At 38.0% G+C, this 14,012-nt stretch overlaps 1 protein-coding gene across 2 annotated transcripts in view; it reads right to left on the minus strand.

Moving 5' to 3' along the window:
- Nucleotides 1-14,012, minus strand: part of CDC20B (cell division cycle 20B) — a 62,038-nt gene that overhangs the window by 17,019 nt on the left and 31,007 nt on the right. For both annotated transcript variants that reach the window (XM_082382373.1, XM_082382372.1), the window contains exons 5-8: nt 13,022-13,115; nt 6,257-6,373; nt 1,443-1,639; nt 281-375 (exon numbers count right to left, since the gene is read on the minus strand). In XM_082382373.1, the coding sequence (XP_082238499.1) occupies nt 281-375; nt 1,443-1,639; nt 6,257-6,373; nt 13,022-13,115 (503 nt within the window). The remainder of the gene's footprint in view (nt 1-280; nt 376-1,442; nt 1,640-6,256; nt 6,374-13,021; nt 13,116-14,012) is intronic.

A 14,012-nucleotide genomic window follows, 5' to 3' on the forward strand; every position in this document is an offset into this window, starting at 1 on the left:
GGAGTTTTGCATTTTATCTGAACAATCTAATGAATCCTGCACGTCACATCTCAGTATGAGTACATGCTTTAGGCACAGAGCCACCGTGGTACACGTGGCCACTGGACCGCTTATAGCACCAGAAGGTCTGAACACCTGACAGGTAGGATCATAACTGTTACTAATCATGTCTGTTTTGTTTTACTTTGGTTTTGGTTTAAAATATTGTGGTTCTGTTCACTCAGCACCCATAGTCAATTGGTGACGCAAATATAATTGGTTCCAGTAAGACACTGCTCACCTGCTAAGGAGGTAGTTATTCCAGCTTAGAGCCCCAACTACTGACAAATGACCAAGCATATTTCTCAGTCGCTTTTTAGTGACCACATCCCATAACTGAAAAAAATGAACAAGCACAGTTATGTAGCATTTTCACAACCCACGGTCTTCTCAAAGGCCTGTGTTGATATAGCCAGTCCTTATGCTAAGTGAAAGTTCAGCACCTCTAACCCTAGTCAGCAGTTTTCAATGCTGTCTGCATATTAGGATCATTGAGGGAGCAGGCTATGGGTGCTAACCATTCTGACTTAATGGTGGGAGTAAGAGCCTGGGAATATGGCATTTATTTTAAAGTTCCCCAGGTGAAGTCAATGGGCTGCAAAGGGTTGAGAATCACTATGACACTTCTAGTTCCTTCAAATTGTGGGAATTCCAAACCTGGAAATTCACCTATAGTTATCAATAAATAAAATTTGAGTGCCTAGACACTTTCTCAAGTCAAGAATTCTATTTACTGCTAAGAGACTCCTTTTCTGCCAGCTATAAATGACATTCTGACCCATATTAGGAATGAGAACTTTGGCGAAAGAAGAAATCATGACATAACCCTCATAGTATCCAGTATCATTACAGAGATGAGAAAACAGTAGAGCCATCTGTGGCCCTCCAAAGTCATTGAACACCTGAGCAATATTGTTTACACTATTGCTAATAAACAACAGTAACAATAATGGTACATGAGAAATTAGATAGATTGATGGAAACTTGGTAAGCTCCCATTTCAGAGAGCCTATTAGAAAAAAATTCACTCATTTTAAGTAACTCTACTCCTGATCATGGCTTAAGGTGAGACAGGAAGACTGGAAGTTTGTCTTCTTCCCCCCAAAGTCCTAAAACTGGGGATCTCATAAGTCCAACTTTAGTCTGAGAGAAAGAACGGGGGGAAAAAAGGAAATGTGAGAGAAAGAAAGCTTGTGTGAAAAAACTAAGCAGAGTATCCCTACATCCTCATTAAACACCATTGAGAAAAGACCCAAAATGGTATATCCTCTTACTCCCCATAGCTTCAAGTACCACATCTACTATAGTTTCTTTATTTTATAATAACCTGTTATTAAAAGTCAATCTTAGTTATCTAGCAACTATACAGAACACATTATGAGAAAGAAAAAGATGTCCAGTACTTGCACTTCTCCCTCGCTGGTGCCAACTGCCAGGCAGGTTCCCTCTTTTGTCCAGGACACAGAAGATATATAGTTACAAGTGACACTTAAGTCTATATTTTCAATCCTATTGTGATTATCCCCATTCCAGATGTATACAGAAGATCCAAGGGCTATAGCAACAAGATTTTGAAAATTCCAGTCCAGGATATTCAGATCTATAAGAAAAGCATTTCAAATTAGGGTGATTATACAGCCAAATAAAAATATTTTCAGGGCTTCCCTGGTGGCGCAGTGGTTGAGAATCTGCCTGCCAATGCAGGGGACACGGGTTCGAGCCCTGGTCTGGGAAAATCCCACATGCCGCGGAGCAACTGGACCCGTGGGCCATAATTACTGAGCCTGCGCGTCTGGAGCCTGTGCTCTGCAACAAGAGAGGCCACTATGGTGAGAGGCCCACGCACCGCGATGAAGAGTGGCCTCCACTTGCCACAACTGGAGAAATCCCTCGCACAGAAAACGAAGACCCAACACAGCCATAAGTAAATAAATAAATAAATTTTAAAAAATTTTTAAAAAAAAATATTTTCAAATAACTTTATCTATAGATAAAGGAGAAAGATTGATAACTTCCCTATGGTCAGCTGGAAAACAGAATCATGGATCCAAGCAGACCATGAGAAGTTCAAAAATGAAAGTTGGAATAGAATCTTGTATCAAGATACACAGTGTAATAAGCAATAACACTTACCATTTATGCTCTTATATAATTATTTAGAGGCATTTAGAAAACTTGGCAGTTTCATCTACCATAATCAATATAAATGGATTTCATCTAACAGATCATTAAAATTTAAAATCATGTAATTCTTATGGAGACATCCTCGGACCTAGAATATACATATGGGAGATGACACCATCATTGCTAATCAAAAGGCAACCCAATTACAGTATATCTAGAAGAGGTGATCTCTGGCTTATTTATGATATCTAGGAGTTCTTAGTAGTATTCTCTATCTTACCCTATAAGAATCATATGACTGCTCAGAAAAACCATATTTGTATGACCACATACTAAACTGTACCCTATCTTATTTCTTATAAGACAGAAACTCCTATCCTGATTGACACATATCAGTACAAAACTATGAAACACACCAGTTTCACTAGAGCAGTCTAATCCCCTATAACTCATCCTTCCCACTGATGCAAACTACAAACTCTGAACAAAATTCAAAAAACAAATACCTGAGAACTCTGGAAAATAAGCAAAAGCAGGTAAACCAAGTAAGGGAGTGAAAATTTGGAGAAGCAACCTGCCCAGGGGTGAGTTTTCCATTTTTTTCCTCACACGGCTTTACCCTGAGCGTGGGCCCCAATCATGGAGTAACACCAGCAGCTCAAACTCTGATAGAAAGCCCACCATGTCGCTGGTCAAAGAAACCAGAGAAAGGAGCCTGAAGTGGCCAAAGTGTGAGGAGAAAGCCTGGGAGGGATAGGAGGGGAGCCACAGAAAGGCATCCTCTAATTGTGAGTGTATAAACCCACACACATCTCAGCCTAACCCCAAATCGTGTAAGTGCAGGGAAAACTCAAATTATCCAATCTAAAGAACATGGAGGAAATGTAAAATAGATAGCTAGTGGGAAGCAGTCGCATAGCACAGGGAGATCAGCTCGGTGTTTTATGACCAGCTAGAAGGGTGGGATAGGGAGGGTGGGAGGGAGATGCAAGAGGGAGGAGATATGGGGATATATGTACATGTATAATTGATTCACTTTGTTATAAAGCAGAAACTAATACACCATTGTAAAGCAGTTATACTCCAATAAAAACGTTAAAAAATAAATTAATTAAATAAAATAAAAAATAAAGAACATGGGGGAAAAATTTTTACAGAAATGGACAGAACCTCAGGGATTTGTGGGATAATATCCACAGATCTAACATATGTGTAATTGGAGTCAGGTCTTGGAAGCAAGAGAGCAAGGTTTCAAATGAGTTCTCACCAGAAACCATAGAGGCTAGAAGTCAGTGGAACATCTTTAAAGTGCTGAAAAAATACATCTGGCAACCCGGAATTCTACATCAAGCAAAAATATCATGATAAGGGTAAGAGAAGTCTTTACCAACAGACCTGATCTGCAAGAAATACTAACAGAAGCTTTTGACTGAAAGGAAATTATATAAGAGGGAAATTTGGATCTTCAGGAATGAAGGAGAATGTTGTAATTGGTAAATATTTGGGTAAATATAAAGGACAATTTTTTCTCTCTTAAAATATTTAAAACACAAATGCGTATGGCTTTTTAAAGTAAAACTTAACGATGGTGGAGTTTTCAATGCATGTAGATTTAAAACATAGACAACTAAAGTAACTCTCCCAAAAAAGTTGGGGGCTGGGGAGACACATGTGACTGCAAGATTTTTACATATTGTGTGAAATATGCAACAGTAATTCTAAGTAGACTGAGAAAGTTTAGATTGCATTGCAATCCCTAGAGCTACAACTAAAAACGTAATACAAGGAGATATAGCCAGAAAGCCAATAGATCAACTAAAATAGAGTAGAAGTCAAAAAGAAAAGATGCCCAAGGAATGAGACTTGGTGCATTCCAAAATGTAGGAGGCAGAGAGATAGAAGAGGAAGAGAAACCAGCAAAAAAAGACTAAGAAAGAGTGAACAGAAAACTAGGAGGCAAACCAAGACAGTGGGATATCAAGCAGGAGGGAGTGACCAACAGTCTCCAACGTGGCTGATAGAGTTAAGTAAATGATCTCCAAGAAGTGACTGCTGGATTTAGCAATGAAGAGTTTTGGGTGATGTTTGGAAGAGCAGTTTCAATGGAATGGTGAGATTTAAGAACTGACTAAAGCGGATTCAAAGACAATGGGGAGAGAAATAAGAAATTGTGAATATAGACATCTTTTGACAAGTTTTGCTGTCAAAGGGAGGAGACAAAAGGGGTTATGGCCTGAAGGGGAAGTAGGGACAAAAGGTTTTTGTTTACTTTTTTTTAATATGAGTGTTGTGCTTTTTAAACATCTCTTGAAATGAATTCTTCAATTTTCATTAGTCATGGCAATAAATTCGCTGAGAGAAGGAGGTATAGGAGGAGAATGGTAGGAGAACTGTTCCCTTTAACGATTTTGCTTTTTCCTGCTCATTCGTCTCTGTGAATGCTACCCAGAAGCAGACCTCTTCCCTCTGCTCCTTTCTCCCTCACCAGGAGAGCTCACCAGGGCTCTCAGCTTCAATCATACTCATCTGACCTACACTCTAGCCTTTCCCCTCTTTCAACTACAAACCTCATTTCTAATAACCTGCCAGAAACTCTTGTATATCTCACTGTCTCCTCAAGTGTAATACTGCAAGAATAATCTTCCCTCCTCACATGGCTTCTCCTGCTAACTTGTCTTCTCAGTGACACCATCCTTCCCCTGCTTCAAAACGTGTAATAATCTCTTTTTTTTTATATATAATTTTAGCAATTTCATGTATCTTTATTTATTTATTTTATCTATTTATGGCTGTGCTGGGTCTTCGTTTCTGTGCGAGGGCCCTCTCCAGTTGCAGCAAGTGGGGGCCACTCTTCATCGCGGTGCGCGGGCCTCTCGTCATCGCGGCCTCTCTTGTTGCGGAGCACAGGCTCCAGACGCACAGGCTCAGCAATCGTGGCCCACAGGCCCAGTCGCTCCGCGGCATGTGGGATCCTCCAAGACCAGGGCTCGAACCCGTGTCCCCTGCATTGGCAGGCAGACTCCCAACCACTGCGCCACCAGGGAAGCCCCCAAAACGTGGAATAATCTTAAACTTGTCCCTCTTCCCATATACTTTTTCTCATGGAGAGAAAACAGTCCCTTACTTTTTGGTAGCTCTCCTGCTAAAGGCATTCTGCATACTCTGCCATGAATTTTCCTTTGATATTTCTCCTAGTTGAGAATTCCCACAACAAATCTAAAAATCTACATCAGGATTTGAAATATATCCATAATCTGCATCCATCTCCTATTCACCAGTCCCCAGTGTATCCTCTTCATTGCCATTAATTACCATGAATTACCAACATCCTGCCTTTATTCATGCTGCTAACACCACTGAAAATGCTCTGTCTTCTCTCTTCCACTCCTCCAAGTCCTACCCATCTTTTAAGACCCATCTCAAGTCTGAATGTCTCCACAAAGCCTTTCTGGACAAATCCAAAGATCAGCAAACTACTTACAGTCCTTATAACTCCTTAAACCCCACAATTTATTATTTATACTCTACATTGGCATGTTGGTAGCAGGTCAATGTGGGTTATTCCCATTTTCCCAACTAGATCACAAGCTAGTGACATAAGAAGAAGCTAGAGACAAAGAGCCAATGTGGTTGTTTGATAAGATTTATCCATGTTTAAAATATAAGCAAAAAGAGTGGATATATGTATATATATAACAGATTCACTTTGCTGTATACCTGAAACTAACACAACATTGTAAATCAACTATACTCCAATAAAAATTTTTTTAAATAAAAAATAAAAGCAATGAGTGTAAATAAATAAATAAAAGATAAGAATAAGAATAGGCTACCACTTATACACTTCATTCTAACACAGTAAAACGTAATGTGTAGTTCTTGTGCCTCACCAAGACCAACAATACCCATTCCTGAACATGAAAATTCCACAATGAAAAAACCACTATATTAACCATATTTGGATGGTACACCATTTAAGCATGAGGCACAAGGCCATCTGGTTCTTCCAGAATCAAATTTCAAGTTTATGCCAGAGCACAGAATACATTTTGTCATTTCAACTTTTCAATTCATGATCTAAGCAATAACTTACAATAGTCATTTCGAAGAGCGGTAAGATGAATCTTCACCTCTGGTTGGAGTATGGAATAGTTTATATCACTGAATCTTTGAATGTGGAAGTATTCATCTCTGACTCCATCACTGCAGCCTACAAGAAATGAACAGTTCTACACTATAATCCTGAAAACAAAATCTTTATCCTTGCAGGTATTAAGAGATAAGGGGGGTGTAAAACAAAGTGGTCATCATGATAAAATTGAATTATAAGTTGCAGGGGGAGGAAAGGAAGAAAAAGACTTCAGTATTAATTTAAACAATTTTTAAAAAAATATTCAATGACATTTTCTAATAAAAAGCACATGAGTATCAGGCCTAAATGTAATGACAGATTTTGTGGGGAGCACACAGAGACACTACATCATGCTTTGAATATTTATTCTGTCACTTGAGATTTTAAAACCAAAGTAATGTTCACATATCCATGTATCTATAACATCAACAATTATCTAATAGACCTAAGCCCTACTCTGAGTCTTTGTCAATAAGACTGTTGAGTCATTGATTTTGGCTCTTTCTCTCACTGTTTCTGTACCAGAGCACACAGAGTTACTTTTGGCTAGTGTTACCCATGACTATCTGAATTCAAGGTTATATCTTGTGCTCAGTTTTACTTCTCATCAAATGACCCCACTAAGTGTAAACCACAAGCCACTGTCTTTTCATCTTTCCAGCCACTTGGCTTGTAATCAAACTGAGAATGACATGATCAACAGGAAATGAGCCCCCCCAGGTAACTTGTGGTCCTACGACCACATGGCTTCTGATAAAAGAATGAGAGCTTCACAATGCTATACCAAGAAGCCAGATTGTTACTCATCGTCGCAACGTTAACTATGAAAACCTGCAGTTGTGGGCAGAACTACAAGGTTACTAGAAATACATACTCAAGCACTGCTGATAAAGGTTCAAAAAAAAATCAAGTACAAACTTCCAGTTACAAAATAAATAAGTCATGAGAATTTAATGTAAAGCATGTATGGCATCTTTGAAAGTTGCTTAAAAAGTAGATCTTAAAAGTTCTCAACATAAGAAAAAAATTCTGTAACTATATCTGGTGACAGTTGTAAACTAAACTTATTGTGGTGATCATTTTGCAATATATACAAATATATCATTACATTGCACACCTGAAGCTAACATAATGTTCTATATTAAAAAAAAAAAAAAAAAGCAATACCCAAAGAATCAACAAAAAACTCCTGGAACTAATGAGTGATTATAGAAAGATATAAGATTAATATACAAAAGTCAACTGCTTTCTTATATACCAGCAATAAGCAATTGGAATTTAAAATTAAAAGCACAATACCATTTACATAAGTATCTCAAAAATGAAAAACTTAGGTATAAATCTAACAAAATATGTACAAGATCTATGTGAGGAAAACTACAAAACTCTAATCAAAGAAAAGCTAAATAAATGAAGACATATTCCATGTACATGGATAAAAAGACTCAGTATTATTAACATGTTAGCTCTTTCCACCTTGATTTATAGATTCAGTGCTATACCAGTTAAAATCCCAACAAGTTATTTTGTGGACACTGACAAGCTGATTTTAAAGCGTATATGGAGAAAAGTCAACACAATATTGAGGGAGAAGAACCAAGCTGAAGGACCTACGCTATCTGACTTTAAGACTCACTAAAAAGCTACAGTAATCAAGACAGTGTAGTATTGGCAAAAGAATAGACAAATAGATCAATGGAACAGAATAGAGAGCCCAGAAATAGAGCCCCACAAATACAGTCAACGGATCTTTGACAAAGGAGCAAAGGAAATACAATGGAGAAAAGTCAGTTTTTTCAACAAATGGTGTTGGAACAACTGGACATCCACACGCAATCTGGAAAAAAAAATAATCAAATCACTTTGCTGTACACCTGAAACTAACACAATGTTGTAAATCAACTATACTTCAATTTTTAAAAATGTATCTAAACACAGACCTTATACCCTTCTCAAAAATTAACTCACAATGGATCGTGGACCTAAAAGTAAAACACAAAGCTATAAAACTCCTAGAAAATAACACGAGAGAAAATCTAGATGTCCTTGGTTTTGGCAGTGACTTTTTTTTTTTTTTTTCCGGCCACACCACACAGCTTACAGGATCTTAGTTCCCCAACCAGGGATTGAACCCGGGCCCATGGCAGTGAAAGCACTGAGTCTTTAATTCACTGGACCGCCAGGGAATTCCCTGGCAGTGACTTTTTAAATACAACACCAAAAGCATGATCCATGAAAGAAATCACTGATATGCTGGACTTCATTAAAATTAGAAACTTCTGCTCTGCAAAAGACATGTCTAAAGAATGAGAAGATAAACCACAGACTGAGAAAAAATATTTGCAAAAGACATATGTGATAAAGGACTGTTATCCAAAACATACAAAGAAACTCTTAAACCTCAACAATAAGAAAACAAAAAACTCAATTTAAAAATGGGCCAAAGATCTGGACACCTCACCAAAGAAGATGGCAAATAAGCATAAGAAAATATGTTCAACATCATATTTCATTAGAGAATTGCAAGTTAAAACAATAATGAGACACCACTGCACATCTGTTAGAATGGCCAAAATCCAAAACGCTGACAAACACCAAATTCTGGCAAGGATGTGGAACAACAGGAGCTTTCATTCATTGCTGGTGGGAATGCAAAATGGTACAGCCACTTTGGAAGACAGTTTGGCAGTTTCATATGAAACTAAATATGCTCTTATCATACAATCCAGCAAACGCACTCCTTGGTATTTACCCAAGTGAGTAGAAAGCTTATGTCCACAGAGAAACCTTCACACAGATGTTTATAGCAGCTTTATTCATAATTGCCAAAACTTGGAAGCAACCAAGATGTCTTTGAATAGGTGAATGGATAAATAAACTGTGGTACATCCAGACAATAGAATATCATTTAGCGCTAAAAAGAAATGAGCTATGAAGCCATGAGAAGACATGGAGGACACTTAAATGCATATTACTAAATGAAAGAAGCCAATCTGAAAAGGCTACACACTGTATGATTCCAACTAAATGACATTCTAGGAAAGGCAAAACTATGGATACAGTGAAAAGTTTGCCAGGGTTAGAGGAGGAGGGAGAGATGAATAGGCGAAGTACAAAGGATTTCTAGAACAGTGAAACTACTCTACATGCTGTTATAACGGTGGCTATATGTCATTACACATTTGTCAAAATCCACAGAATACACAACACCAAGAGTGAACCCTAAAGTAAACTATGGACTTTGGGTGATAACAGTGTGTCCATGTATGTTCATCGATGATAACAAATGTACTATTCTAGTGTGGGATGTTGGTAGCGGGGGAAGTTGTGCATGTGTTGGGGCAGGGGATATAGGAGAACTCTCTGTATTTTCCATTCAATTTTGCTGTGAACTCAAAACTTCTCTAAAGAATAGGATGGATGGATGGATAGATTGTAGACAGATAGATAGATACATAGATACATAGAGATAGATAGATCTCCTAGGATAACAAAATAATACAGGTACATTCTCTCTGCCTTTATAGAATATACAATTTCTATTCTACATCAAATCTTCAGCATGTTACAGAAACACAAACTTGTTGCCATCAGAAGAAATGGGAGAGCTAAGGTAAGACGTGTCCCCAGATATTTTATTTTGCTTTTAAGAAATTATAACTCTAAGGAAAAGGATAAAGAAGTAAAAGATAAGTTTCACTCATTCATCCAACTGTACATTCCCAAACCTCCCAAAAGAATATTCAGCAGGCCTTAACTTTTTGTGCCTACTTTTAGGCATCTAACTCCGTTTATGTCCCTTTTATACTGCTGGGAAACAGAGGCATGAAAAATACACATGCACAAAGTTATCTTATCCCAGAGGGAAATTTAACAGGCAAGTTTCCCTGGCATTTATGAGTTGAACCACTAGTTCTCTTAAGTTTCTCTCACAGAGCTAGGCTCCTAATCAATTATTTTCCAACCATGATAACAATCTCATGAATGACACAAAGACTTCCAAGATGGAAAGAGGAACTAGGAAGGCGAACACGTGGGGTGCAGGGTAAATTTGACTTTGGGGGCACTAAATGCAGCATGGAAGGAGGACCTTCTAGAAACTGCCACAGTAGCAATATCTCCCCACTGCATGGCTGCAGAGTCACCGTGATGCACACATGACATCACCAACCAAAGATTTCTACCAGCTTTGGCCCCAATAGGTATACTTACAAGTCACAGGAGGTGCCTACTGTGAGGTTTCAGAGTCTTAGCAAATATGGGTGAGGCATGAAGAAATACTTTATATGCACAGCACCTGGATAAAATTTGTCCCAGTGATCCACTTGCCTAAGAGTAGTTACCTGGCTTACGTGGAATCTGTTTCACACTTTAACTCCCCTTAAAAGAATTAAGAACAGAGCCCTTCATAGAACATTCCTTTCAATCAGACTCTGCTTCCAACAGCCCGTGCCTTCATATCTTCCTCAGTGCTGCCACCAAAGTCATCTATCTAAAGCAGAGCAACAGACTTGCAAGTCAAGTCAGAAGAATGGTCACATAAGTGTATTTCCTCTGCCTCCTATTTTCAGCCTCACTAGAATGACAGCAAATGACTTTTTTAAGGTGTGAAGATATAAGAACAAAGAGTGTGGGAGTGAAATAGCAGTAAGAAGACATTACAGTAGTTTTCTGCAAAATGAATAAAGGTTTGATAACTGACCAGGAGGAACATAAGAAATGACCCTCAAGTGCCTATAGAGGGGGCATGGTGAAGAGAAGCAAGCTGATTTGTCTTGCAGAAACCCCACAAGGGGTCAGGGCTCAGAGGCACAGGGAAGGTTTAGAATGAGATGAGTTTGGTTATAAGACTGTCAAGTTCACACGCACACACACACACACAAATAACCTGTACATACACACACGTGCACATGTCAAAAGAAACCAGATGTTTACTCCCTGAATAAACCAAAAAAGTGACAACCTCTTAACTCAAGAGCACCAGCAAAAACAGATAGAGTGAAAATTGTCATAGTGAATTTGGCAGGTCACAGCTCTTTACCTTAGTACTATTTCTAGAACACCACACATTTCAGGAAGCTTCACTGAAGCCTTCTTCACTCTGAAAGAGGGAAACCAAAACTACTGCGGGAGGAGCTAAGCAAAGAAAGACAATTCAGGAAGAACAGCAATCCTTCCAAAACTGTATGTGAAATTTTTTCAGAGAAATAAGAGAAAATAGTATATACATGAAGCATGAACAGGATGCTGGAAAGAGAGAAAGAGAGAAGGAAGGAAGGAAGGAAGGAAAGAAGGAAGGAAGGAAGGAAGAAAGGAAGGAAGGAAGGAAGGGAGGGAGGGAGGAAGGGGTATAGGGGGGAGAGAGAGAGTGAAAGAGAGAGAAAGAGATTAAAACTAGGATAGCCAAAATAAAAAATTTAATCGCAAGGCTAGTGGACAGAATGAGGTAACCACCTACAAAGTAGAAGAAAAAGTGAGATGAAAAATAGAATAGAAAAAAATAAGAGAACTAATCCAGAAGGACCAACAATTATGGTCAACATTTCAGAAAGAAAGAAAAAAGAAACAAAGGTGAAGAAATTACTAAAGAATATTTCAAGAAACTTTCCAAGAATTAAAAGACATAGGTCTCCAAGATTGAAAAGATCCACCAGTGGGCTTGTCAGTTATAATGAGGTTTGTTTTTTTTTAAATCTACACGAAGCTTTATCATCATGAAATTTTAAAACACTAATGATAAGAGATTTTTCTGTCTGCATTCAGAGAGAAAAAGCAGGTGGCATACAAACGACAGGAAGTCACAACATCATATAACTTCTCAGCAGCAACAGTGGACGCTAGAAAACAATAAAGCAATGCCTTTTTTCACAAAATTCTGAGTGAAGCTAGAATCTGTAGCCAGCCAAACTATGAATCAAGTGTAAAAGTAGAGTAAGCACATTTTCAGACCAGCAAACCCAGAAAGAGCACGACATGGCTGCCAGAAAATAGCGGATCTAACATCGGAGAAGAGAAGTCCCAGAATCACAACTGTGGGGCTGGCCAAGAGAGCAGCGTGTTCAGCAGGCTCTGGGTAGGAGGCCACCAAGGAAAACAAGAACTGATGTGGGTGGGTATGTGGAAAATGTTAGTGATGGCTGTGGAACAAAACATGGGAGCATTTAGGGAAAACAGTCATAGTTTCACAGGTATCTAATAAACGAAAAAATAAAGCAACTTTTTAATTCTAGGGAAAAAAAGGTTATACTAGAAAAGAGGCATAGTTATAGTACACTATTTGGCTTGACAGGAAATAATAGTTTTATAGTAATATGATGTAAACGTTAAATACTAACTTTACTCTTTAAAAGTGTAATATAAATAGACTGAGGGAGGTGAATGAAACAGGAGGAGAGCTAAGTTCTTACTATGCTAGAAAGTTGTGATAAAGTCTAAAATTGTAAAAAAAAAAAAAAAAATAGCAGTTTACAAATATTACTTAGAACATAGATGTAAATACCAGGGGGCATAGCTGGAAGAGCTAAGGGTGGTTGCCTCTGGGAAATGGGAAGTGGTGGTAGGGATGGTTAAGACAGAGGATCACGAGAATTATCTACATTTTACAATTATGTTGAGTTTGTTCTAATAAATATAAAAATAAAATATTTTAAGATAAGGAAGAAATGAAGGAGGCAGGGAGACAGGAGGGTAGGAAAGAAGGACAAACAGAAAATCTTTGGCCCATACCTTTCCAAATGCATTGGGATTGCTCGCAGAGCTGCATTTTCCCATTAACCTGCTGAGCCACTTTCTGGGTTGATAATAGCTGGTTTAAGCTTTTCTGAAAACAAACACAAAGAGATTACTTATTCAGAAACATATGTGTACATCTCAGATGTGTTGTATGGTATAGAATTAAAACTGATAATTCACTGCAAAGTTCAAAGACTACACATCACCGAAACCAACACTAGAATAATTGCCATTATTTATTAGCTAACCACTGTGTAATAAACACAGTGCTGAGCGTTTTACTGCTATATTATTTGTAATCTCCCCAACAACTCCAGAGGGAGGGTATCACTCAGCTACAATAAAATCCTCTTTTATTCTTCTGGCCTAAAAATTCTTTTAGCGCACAAACCAACCATATGCCAGTGACATCATCAAAGCCTGCAAGAACTGAAATGTTGTATTTCTAGTACTCTCTGAAATTAAAAGACCTCCTCAAAACAATAAAGTTGAGTATTAGTAAGAATGCTTTCCCCAAGAAAGATTTATTTCAAGGGGTGTCTCTCAGCATTCAACCCAGAGATGGTCTCTCAGTCTGTTACTGACATTTTCTCTGGACCTCAATTTTCCTCATCTGTAATATGTTGGGATTAAACTTATTATCTTAAAGGTCCTTTTCCACTAACACCTTTACCCATGAGAAATGGGAATATCAAGTCAGAGAGAGCTTAAGTAAATTGCCTAAATTTCCATGAGCACAAAACTCTGATTGCTATCTCTCTGGGCCAGTATATAAAGAACACTCCTGGTGTTCTTACTTCCAACTTCAATCAAAAACAGATGGGAAATTAGTAAAAAGGGGAAAGAAAAGTACTTATCCTAGAAATATAATAGTAAATAGTTAAAACACAGAAGATTCTCTTTTTTCTCTTTCACAACAATACATTTAATCACTGGATCACCATACTTCAGACAGAAGTCTCTCTGCTGAACATCATTTTGATAT

Source organism: Balaenoptera borealis, assembly GCF_965194805.1.
Source record: "Balaenoptera borealis genome assembly, chromosome: 2".
NCBI lineage: Eukaryota > Metazoa > Chordata > Mammalia > Artiodactyla > Balaenopteridae > Balaenoptera > Balaenoptera borealis.